Here is an 11285-nt window from a genome sequence, read left to right as displayed (position 1 = left end):
GAAGCGTTAGGAGGTAAAAGCCTACATGGGTTAGGGTAGCAGTGGAATGGATCAGAAAGCACTAGAGAGACATTTAAGGGGAAGGATACACCTTGGCAAAGGTATATCAGAGAAATAAGGGAGGGAAAGACTGGGAGATAAGAATGAGATTTCAAGGTAGGCAGCTGGGATACCGATGTTGCCTTTTTTTTTTTTTTTTTTTTTTTTTGCGGTACGAGGGCCTCTCACTGCTGTGGCCTCTCCCGTTGCGGAGCACAGGCTCCGGACGCGCAGGCTCAGCGGCCATGGCTCACGGGCCCAGCCTCTCCGCGGCATGTGGGATCTTCGCGGACCGGGGCACGAACCCGCGTCCCCTGCATCAGCAGGCGGACCCCCAACCATTGCGCCACCAGGCAGTGGAGTCCTAACCACGGGACTGCCAGGGAATTCCCTCCAGTGATAATTAGATGATGGTAGAGTGTGAATTGCCAGAGGTGCTCAAACATCAAAGAAAGGTCCTTTGAGTAACAGAGAAATCAACAGAAATGCTTTCCTTGAGGTCTTGAAAATTAATAACTTGTTGATGGTTAAAAAAAAAAAAAGAAAGAAAGTCCAACAATTAATAGTGTTCGCCATGCAAAAGCTCAGGGAGCAATGTTAAAAACAAATCATCCAGAGACAAAGCATTATTATTTTGAATAATTTTATGATTATTAGAGTCTTATTCCTATTCACACCTGTCTACTCACCCACAAGTGTCCAGCAGATTTAGTTCATAGCTACCATACTGAAATTGAATACACACCCCTAAAAGGAAGAAAACTGACAAGCAGGTTCAGTGGTAGTTTCGATGGAATGACCCCAAGTAGTTTCATTTTCAGAGGTTTTTATGCAAGATCTGGAAAGGCCTGTTGAACCAGTAATTCCTTTATTCATGTCTGTGTGGGCTTTTTCCATACCTTCATCCCAACACATCAACAGTTAGCAAAACTCTCTTATTAATCACATCCTTCCGTTTCACGTGTTTTGTTCACAAGAATGTTGCCATGTCTGGGACGTCTGGGGCAGCATTACAAAATACCTATGCACAAGTTTTTACAATCCAAACTGAAGTTTCATCATTCTCAAATTGCCCCTATATTGCTGTTTGCACATCCTAGCCATTTGCAAAACTGCATTCTAATTTCTTATCAATTAACCTACTGGTATCAGAGTATACCCTACCTGAATGACTAGATTGTTGGGGCCATAAGATCTAGAACCCTGTCTGCACTGCTCACAAATGACAGTAGGTGATGCAAGGTGAGTACTCAGTAAATGTTTTCTGGATGAATGAATCTGTCAGCCTTGTTATTAATGTTGTCACTCTTGTGGGCCATTATTTTACATTAGGAATATACTTGGTCTCAGAAGAACTAAGGGCATAACTCTGGAGTCAGGCTACCAGGATTCAAATCCTGGGGCAGCTCTTGCTAGCTGTACAACCTTTCAGTTCTTTACCTTCTTTATCTAACAATATGCGGTAATTACAGTGTCTACCTCATAAGATGTTTGTAAGTGTGATAACACATGTCAAATTGTACTTAGAACAATACCTAGTAAGTTTTCCATAAATGTTAACTACCATTATCATCTTTAAATATCCACATTTATTTTCTAACTTTATTATCTAAATGTCATTTTATTTAAGCATTTAGAAAAGTATTGTTCTGTAATGAAATTTTGACAGTGCAGTTTTTTGTTTGTTTGTTTGTTTGTTTGCGGTACTGTTGTGGCCTCTGCCGTTGCGGGCTCATGGGCCCGGCCGCTCCGTGGCATGTGGGATCCTTGCGGACCGGGGCACGACCCCATGTCCCCCGCATCAGCAGGCGGACCCTCAACCACTGCGCCACCAGGGAAGCCCCGACGGTGCAGTTTTTTAAATTTTAATTTTATTGGAGGATAGTTGATTTACAATGTTGTGTTAGTTTCAAGTGTACAGCATAGTGATTCAGTTATACATATACATATATTCATTCTTTTTTAGATTCTTTTCTCATATAGGTTATCCCAGAATATTGAGTAGAGTTCCCTGTGCTACACAATAGGTCCTCGTTGGTTATCTATCTTATATATAGTGTGTGTGTGTGTTCATGCCAATCTCCTGATTCATCCCTCCCCCACCACCCACGTTTCCCCTTTGGTAACCATAAGTTTGTTTTTGATATCTGTAAGTCTGTTTCTGTTTTGTAAATAAGTTCAGTGCAGTTTGAATAACAAGATCAGTTTTAATAAATGTCCCCATGTCAACCAGGGAAAATGGCACAAAAAATTTGGAGCCTAAAAGAAAGATTTTAGATATCACTGCCCTTCCCCAACTCCCTTTACACAAAAAGCTTCTCCCAATTACAACTGTTTTATTAATTTAGCAACTGGATGCGCACAAATGCTGGAACAAGTCCTGCTGTGGCTGCCCTGTGCTCTTGAGAGTCAGAGGCCTTGGCCATGACTCATTGCTAAAGTTCTGGGGCAAATCAGGTTGCAGACCTGCCAGCACTCCCATCCCTGGGGTTACACTGGAAACACAGAATGGGATTAAACGTCATTCTCTGCAGGCGTAGCTTCGTATGGACGAGCTTTATCTGTACAGGCAAGACCACGTTGGAGGGGCTTCTCTCCACAACCCAGTGCTAATGCCAATCAGAACTGGGGGATGCTGAGGGTCCCTAAGGTTCATTCCTGCCCCTTAGGGGTCTCGCTTCAACAGCACAATTTCCCCTCTTCTAACAGCTCTCTGGTTGCTAAGGGATTATTTCCAGATCTTAGGGCTCACTCTTTGTCCTAGTCCAGACCACAGCAGGGTTTACTTTCCTCTTATGAGTTTGCCAGGAGCAAAAAGTAACAATTTTCCAAACTCCTGTCAACTCAACAAGGAGAGATTTATTGCAATTAACTAAAAGGTTACTTCTTATGACAGGAATACCATATGCTTTACCAAAGATATGGTCCCAGCTTGTGGCTGGCCTTCGCAAACAGCCAGGATCCTGCCAGCACAGCCTTTTTTTTTCTTTTTTCGGTTGCACAGTCATTAACAGCGCAACATCCAGGGATGTTTCCAAGATGCGGACTCAGGCTGGGACTCAGATAGCGAGATTACCTCCAGGTTACCTTCAGCAGAAGTTCTCAACTCACTGCAGCAACCACTGTAGGCTCTTTGTTTGGACTGCTGGCCCCTCGACCCAATGTCCATCCTACTTTTTGTCCTTACAAACAGAATCCTAGGTGTTTGGGGAACAGCTAGTTCTTAGCTAAAAGTACTACATTTCCCAGCTTGCTTTGCACGGTTAAGATCAGTGACTTGCCAGGTGAAGTCCCGTGGAGACCCCTGGGAAAGTTTTGCCTTCCTAATATAGATGCTGGCCCTTGCCTTCCCTCTCTGCCTCTCTCTAGCGTTTGGGTTTTGTGAAACCTAATTTGGCTGATTCTGGGATTCTTTTCAATTACTTCTCAGGTTATAATTATGTTCAAAGGTTTGAAACTGCTGGAAGTCTGATTTCTAGATAATAAGAGAATTCCTATACATGAGTTGATAACTCTTTAAAAATTGATCTAGGGCTTCCCTGGTGGCGCAGTGGTTGAGAGTCCGCATGCTGATGCAGAGGACGCGGGTTCGTGCCCCGGTCCGGGAGAATCCCACATGCGGCAGAGCGGCTGGGCCCGTGAGCCATGGCCACTGAGCCTGCGCGTCCGGAGCCTGTGCTCCGCAACGGGAGAGGCCACGGCAGTGAGAGGCCCGCGTACCGAAAAAAAAAAAAAAAAAAGAAGTTGGGAATTCCCTGGCGGTCCAGGGGTTAGGACTCGGTGCTTTCACTGCCGGGCCCAGGTTTGATCGCTGGTTGGGGAAATAAGATCTCACAAGCCAGCATAGCACGGCCAAAAAAAAAAAGAAGAAGAAGAAGATGTTTGAGGACTGGGCAATTTATTTCAATAAAGGGAAGGACTGATTTTGCTACAATGGGAAAAAAAATGTGGAATTCAAACTTTGCTGCATTTAATGGTATCCCCATTTATCTCTGCACAATGTCTTTCTCTCAACATCTCCATTCCTTCTACTTTCTTTTCACGCCAAGGCTTTGAGTGAGAAATATATCAAGTTGACAAATTGTTTGACATATCTGATCTACAGTGCCTTCTACACCACTCTTCTCTCTCTTTTTTCTCCCAGTAAATACTTTTGACTTTGACATTTACCACATTGGAAATAACAGGCGCCTGAGGACAAATGCATCAAAGCGATTAGAATCAGAAATGTCTGCTAAGGATTATCTTTTTAATAGAGTAGAATGTAGCTTTATTGAACCCTTGAAATGCAGAACCAAATGAATCTCCTTTATTGTGAAAGAAAACAATCCACAGGATTGTAAACCCCAGAAACCAACAGAAGCACTTAAACCTTCAATATGAACATATTTATTTTTCGAACTCGGGTATTTTTCTGAAGTACACTTGTAATCTAAATACCCCTTTCTCTTCTTCCCTTTACAACATACCATTTCAATCTGTTTTATAGAATGAAGGCCTTAAGGAAAAGCCTTATTCACGTTCCCACAAAAGAAATAAAGAAAATGCTTGTCTCTAGGATCCATTTAACTGAACTTGACTTAAATCCTGGTAGAGGCTTCCATCTTTATAACAGACACATAAGAGGATAGATGCTCTTTCATTATCAACAGATTCCTCTTAATATGGTTAAGCAGTTCATTAAATTATTCAAATGCATTTACTGAGCTCCTATAACGTGCAAAGTATTGTTCCAAAGTAGACACCCTGCCTTAGATGTACAGTGGGTCACTGAAATTATAACTTCAAGAGTTTAAGACTTCGATACATGCAAAATACCCTAATAATATGAAATGGTTGCTGTTGCTGCCGCTGAGGCTGGGGCTTCCAAAAATGCCCAGTTTATTTCTGGGGAACGGCTCAGGCACTGGAAGAATATAAGTTAAACTTAAGCATTAATAAAAGATGAGGTTAGGCAGTGATTGTACCTTTATAACATAACACAACCCTGTGAAGTACATTCTGGTCATCTAAAATGCTAGCATCTGTGCAAGGCAATCTAGGAAATGACACCGGTTTAAAAAAACACAACTGGTACCAACTTCAGAATAAACCAGGATACAGATCCATTGCCATTTATAGGAAAAATAAAAATATAGAAACATCAACCCCTCTCCCCAGCACTGAAGTTACACTTCCTCAGACACCCTGCCATCATTGGGAAGCATGGGGGTCAACTGGGTAAATTTAAAGCATATTAGATAATTAAATAATACAGCCAAGTTTTATTGTGCGTGTGGTCCCAAAGACTTTTCAACAGTACATTTGTAGGAATGGAAATTGAAGAAATTGGAAGTATTTTCTAAGAGACAGTTTACAGATTTCTTACAGCTCCCAAAGTGAAAATATAACACATCACCATCATAACACAAGCTAATTTGTCTATCGCCCATAAAACCCAACTTCACAGGACATCAGGCTTCCAAGTGCTTCCTTCATATGCCTCTAATTGGTTTTTTTCCCCCCTGAACGAAATAGGGAAGGCTTTTCAGGTCAAGTGTTATCTGCTGGCAAAATCTTGTACCTTCAGGATAGATACGCTTGCATCATCTGTATATTGACAAGTCAAGCCTCCATTTGTAAGCTTAAATTCAGCTCCTGGTCTCTCTATTCAGAACTTCCCACATTTACTTAAAAGGTTCATTTAAAACACTGGGGGAAAAAATTCCCCTCTGAAGGAGAGAGACTTATTCAAGGAAAGCAATGCTATTTTCAGCTCATGGCCCACCTTAGAAAGGCAAACTCAGCTTCATCTCCCGAAAAGAACCTCAGTAGTCTCCCATTCAGCAACTTGCTATTCCTATTATTTCCTAATGTTGTGGTTAAATAAAATTAAAGGTTAATAATAAACAGTAATTAAATAAGAAACTTAAAATAAATAATTAAAAAATGGTCTGGAGGTTTTCAGAGAAGGTAATAAAAGTCAATTTCCATTAAATTCACATTCCTTTCTGTACCAGTTTTTACAACGAGTGGGCAACACTGCCCTCTAAAGGGCTGATACTGTTACATCCCTTAGTTCACCTGGCAGGAAATTGCCCCAGGAAGCATTGACACAGCCGTCCCCACGCACCTTCTTTCTTTTACCTCTGGGACACTGTCCTTGACCTTTTGTGAATGACTCTGAAGACCACGGAACCCAGAGAGGCTATAGACTTCGTGAAAGCTCATCAGAGGATCAGAAACCAACATCCCTTGCAGCGGTTTTCAAACCTTATCCGGCATCAAATCACCCCAAGAGCTTGTTTCAACACAGGTTGCTGCGCCCCACCTCCAGAATTTCTGACTCCTTAAGTCTAGAGTTGAGGCCAAGAATTTGCCTTTCTAGCAAGTCCCCAGGTGACGCTGCCAGCCCAGGGGGGCCACACTTTGTGACCCAGACACTGTGCTTGGCACTTTATCTCACTTAATACCTCCCAACAGGGTGAGGTTTTAGCATCCATTTTACAGACCAGTAAGCCAAGTCTTAGACAGTAAACCCAGGACTAACTCAAAAGCCATTGCTCCCTTCTCTGCGCTATGATGTCAGTAAACGAAGCTGTTAGTCATTTCCTCTTCCTTGGCCTCAGTTTCTTCTGCAAGGGGGTGGGACTTAGGTGACCATTTAGTTGGTTTCCCCTCTCAGAGTACCTTGGAGGTCTGGATATGAAGACACCCAGGAAGGTCCACTCCATCTGCAGGCTGGATCCATGAGTGGGCACGCTGAGAGGGGAGGGGACACGTGTTAGCGGGAGGTGCCTCTCTTGGGTTCTGAACCCTCCTACACAGTTCCGAGAGGGTCTGATTTGCTCTGGATTCTGGATTTCTTTGTACTCAGAAACTCTGGCAGAGAGGTTTTAAAGCTAGTGTCTCCTCTTAGAGGTTTTTGGAGGACTTCAAAGCCTAGTGGGGCTTGGAGAAGACCCAAAGGGTGGCAATGTCTGCAACCCTCTCCAGCCTCGGCTCAAACCACTGTTCTCAAACTGTTGAAGAACAGTTTTTCTCATCCTTTGCATTCAGCTCCTAACCCAACTTGGTGTTTTCCTGAGGGAGCTACAAATCTGGAGCATCCCATGAGGATGGTTTCTGGCCTCGGTCATTAGGGGGAAAAGGTATTCTCAGAAAAACAGCCCAGCGGACTGGTTAGCAGAGATCTTGAGGTCGTGGCCACGGCTGCTCTTCGTGTAGAGCTGGACTCTGGACTCCAGTTGCTCGCTGAGCTTGTCCAGAGCCCCGGTGCAGGACTCCAGGCTCTCGGCCAGTTTCTGGATCTTGGCCTTCAGCACGGCCTGGCTAATCCTGGTGGCACCCTCGGCCCGCCTGGGGATGAGGAAACCGCGGGAGCCAAAGAAGACGATGAAGTAGACCGAGTTGTACAGCGCGATGGAGGCGTTCCTCCCGCTCTGCAGCAGCTGGCGGTCCCCGCGGCCCTGCCCGCGAAGGAAGAAGTCGAGGCAGCTCAGGATCTCGCGCATCTGGTCCTGGCAGGTGGCCGCGATCTCCTGCACCCGCCGCAACTCCCGGGAGTTGCAGAAGATCAGGGAGAGGTCGGACGTGATGGTGACGGCCCCTCCGGCGGTGGCCACCCCCAGCCCCACGGCGGACGCCAGCAGAGAGACCCCCAGGGTGACGGGGCTGAGCGAGAGTCCCACGATGGCTGCGACCGCGCCCGCCGCGCTCAGCGAGCTGCCCGCCACGTTGGCCGCCAGGGAACGCCGGCGGAGGCGCTCGAGGCGCCGGGCCACCTCGCGCAGGCGCAGCAGCTGCCCGTGCAGCATGCCGCGGCGGTCCAACAACAGGCCCTGGAAGCGGCGCAGCGCATCCGCGCCCTGCGGCTCCCGGCCCTCCGGCCCCTCCATGCCCTGCGGGGACACGACACGCGATTAGCCCGGAGTCAAGCACAACAGCTGCTTCCACCCAAGGGGAAACGGGTCATTTTCCAGTGAGTCATGCGTCAAGTTCTGAAAGACCCGTTCTATAATCTGGGACAAGTCCTCCAGTTCTCAGGACCTTAAATCCGAGTAAGCCAATAGGAAGAATGCTCTTGTCCGCTTTTTCTCCCAGGGTACGCCAAGGATGGATTTTCTTATCTGCTAAATAAGGGAGTGGTGGTATTAGAAGTCCACTGCAATATTGAGGCCTCTCCTCTGAAAGGTGACACTTTGCAAGCCTTACGTTGTACCCCTTTACAAGGCCCTTTCCTTACATGAAGACTGGGATCCTAAGAGTTTTGCAATACTCTTATTGCAAAAGGGTTGTTTTCTTCTTTTTCTCTCTGATGAGTGAAAAACACAAGCCACCAAAAACTCAAAAATCACACCGTCTATCAAGTGTAAGGAAACTAATCTTTCTAAGTTAGATGCTCGCCTGAAGCAACTCTTCTGCTTGTTTTTTTTTCCCTGTCTCTTATCTTAGAATCAAGCCTAAGATGTGGTTTGCGCCACTTCTTCTAATTAGAGCTCATCGGGTCTTCAGAAATTTCATTCTTTGATGTGTGCTTAATTTAAAATAAATTACATTAAATTAGCACCACTATGTCCCTCTATTATGAAAGCTTCCTTTAAAAGTGAGGAACGATTTTAAAAGTGGCCAAAAATTTTTTAACAACTCACTGAGGGCTACCTGTACCAAGTTGAATTGAAGCCAATTGAAGATGACTGACAGAGAGAACTGTCCATCCTGGGTAAAAGTACATCCTTCCTAGTTGCCAAAAATCCCTCCCTTCATATCCACTGTACTCCTTATTATCAGGAACTTCTTGGAAGAGGCACAGAAGCCACAGAAATGGAAGATTTCACTACTGTGAGATATCAGGGCAGAAATCATCATTCTCAACTGGAAGATGAGGAAATCGAAACACAGACACATTCCAGATGCAGCTGATTCTTCAGAGCCCAGTCTAGAATCTTGGTCTCCTGACTCCTAAGTCTTCACTTTACTTGCATGCCTCCATAATTCCACCCACCACTGACAAATTTACAGATAAAGACACCTCTGAGCAAAATGAGACAAAGTTACTCAAAATATATAACAGACCAAGGATATAACCCCAGTATTACAAGTCCAATGGCTATTTTTCAGACAGCATCCCTCTGGCCTCCCCACTTACCATTCACTTCGGGCTATCTCCGGGAAAGAAAAATCTGAGGCTGTTTCTGGATGAGCACGCTTTATAGTTCCAGAGAGCCAATGACTGCACTGGGAAAGCCTTGTCTCATTCTGAGAATTTGCCATTTCCTGTCCTGGCCCCTGCTGCCTCCATCCAGAAGGATGTGACATGGTGGAAAATGACACGCCAGCCTCGCAGCACATCCCGTATTTAGGAAATGAACATTGTGTGTTCGCTTTCCTCCAAACGCAGGAAAAGAGCCACAGGCTCTTCCCCAACTTGAAACAAGTGTTGTCATTGTCCCAGGGGGCATACCCTGCCTTTCCTCTCCTCTCCTGAGAATAGCTAATGACGTTATCTGGTAGGACATCTAACGCACCCCAGGCTGACCAATTATAGTGTTTCTTGAGAGGCTACCATTACAAAATCACTTTTTAAAAAGAAAAAGGAAGGAGGGGATTCTCTTGTGTCTAACAGAGCCACTCGCAACCCACTCCTGTGTTTTAAAAGAAGCGCCGTGAATCTGTGAGCATTTGAAACACGTGGTTCACTCTGCGCGCAGCCCTCAGAATGCAAAACCACGCCCACAGGAAGTGCTGCGTGCAGTTTGGGGCATCTCCAGCTGTGGAGAAGATATTGGAGGTCCCAGAAAGGGCACACCTCAAGCCAAATGCGTCAGAAGAATCAATGGGGTCAGGCTGCACAAGGAGCTAATTATACACTTTCAACAGCAGCAGGGATTCGGCTTCCTGGGTTGTCATCTGAAGCAGCAATTGTAGCCCAGGCAATAGTTATATGAATGCATTCTACCCCACGTAATGAAGCACGGGCTGAAGGGCAATTTTCTGGATCATTCGGGAGAGGAAAACGTGTATAGCATCTGTGGATGCTTTCTGGGGCAATCACATAGGTGGTGGCAGTTCAGCCTGGAAGCTTCCTACCACAGGGTCCCAGATATATCATCCTTCTTCTAACACTCTTACCTTCAAATAAGGAAGGCCAAAGTGGATTTAAACTTAAATAATTATTGTCTCAGATCTCTGGTTCATCTGGAAAACCTTAACAGCCATATCTTTCTGGAACACAATTAAATCCACCACCATTATAACTAGACATTGCATTGATCAACACCATGCCATTTGCTGCTCTCACGATCACGGTCCTTTTGAACTTGATTTTTCTGAATTTGATCCAAGTCCAAATATTCTGGTAACAGCTCCTCAAAGGATAAACATAACCCTTAGTCAGCTGCCTTCAGTGTCTGTCTGTGCTTTTGAGGTAAGAAATAGGAAAATGTCTTCCTCTGACCCCATAGACATAATCACTCCGACGGGAATGTAAGGTAGGGTGAATAGGGAGTAGGGTAGGCAGGAAGTGAGACAATGTAACCCTGATTCTCAGTTCCCATATGCTCCTCTAACTGCCCTGGACATTTTCTTGTGTGTTTTGCGTTTAGATGAGCACAAATAAATCTTTATTTCATGGATGGCGACTGTTGCTGGGACACAGAGAGGGTCATCATCTCCAGAGCATCAGTAACCATAGTACAGAGCTAGGAAGAAGAGGAGAAGGTACAGGAGAATGGACAGCACGGGTACTGACCTCAGCCCACATCCTGGAATTTGTTTTTCTCTATGTTATAAAGCCATATTCTTCAGGTTTGTGGGGTTTTTGTTGTTGTTGTTGTTTGCGCTACGCAGGCCTCTCACTGTTGCGGCCTCTCCCATTGCGAAAGCAGGCTCCAGACGCACAGGCTCAGCGGCCATGGCTCACGGGCCCAGCCGCTCCGCGGCATGTGGGATCTTCCCGGACCGGGGCACGAACCCTCGTCCCCTGCATCGGCAGGCGGACTCTCAACCACTGCACCACCAGGGAAGCCCCAGGTTTGTGTTTTTATGAAGCAAAAAGGATTCAGTCATTTGACAGTTTGGGCTTGTTGCGGTTTTACTGCTTATAAAAACCTGCTCCTTCACATCATTTCTAAGAATGGACACTTGAACATAACACTTAGGTTCGGTATTTATTTACTTTCATATATTTAAGCACAATAAGAAATTTGAGGAATAATTGAAGGTATTTTGATTAAAAGTGTTATATAGGCAGTTCCTCCCAAAATCTG

At 45.2% G+C, this 11285-nt stretch overlaps 1 protein-coding gene across 1 annotated transcript; it reads right to left on the bottom strand.

The window, feature by feature from the left end:
• Positions 1-4309: 4309 nt before the first annotated feature.
• Positions 4310-9254, bottom strand: APOLD1 (apolipoprotein L domain containing 1). Its single transcript, XM_029205919.1, has 2 exons — positions 9167-9254; positions 4310-7919 (listed from the first exon to the last, which is right to left on the bottom strand). The coding sequence occupies exons 1-2, from the start codon at positions 9167-9169 to the stop codon at positions 7176-7178; spliced, it is 747 nt and encodes a 248-aa protein (XP_029061752.1). The 5' UTR covers positions 9170-9254; the 3' UTR covers positions 4310-7175.
• Between the last annotated feature and the right edge of the window lie 2031 nt (positions 9255-11285).

Source organism: Monodon monoceros, unplaced genomic scaffold, assembly GCF_005190385.1.
Source record: "Monodon monoceros isolate NGI ecotype Baffin Bay Population unplaced genomic scaffold, NGI_Narwhal_1 Super_Scaffold_6, whole genome shotgun sequence".
NCBI classification, from domain to species: domain Eukaryota; kingdom Metazoa; phylum Chordata; class Mammalia; order Artiodactyla; family Monodontidae; genus Monodon; species Monodon monoceros.
Note: the sequence above shows the minus strand (reverse complement) of the source record. Positions and strands in the feature narration are given on the sequence as shown.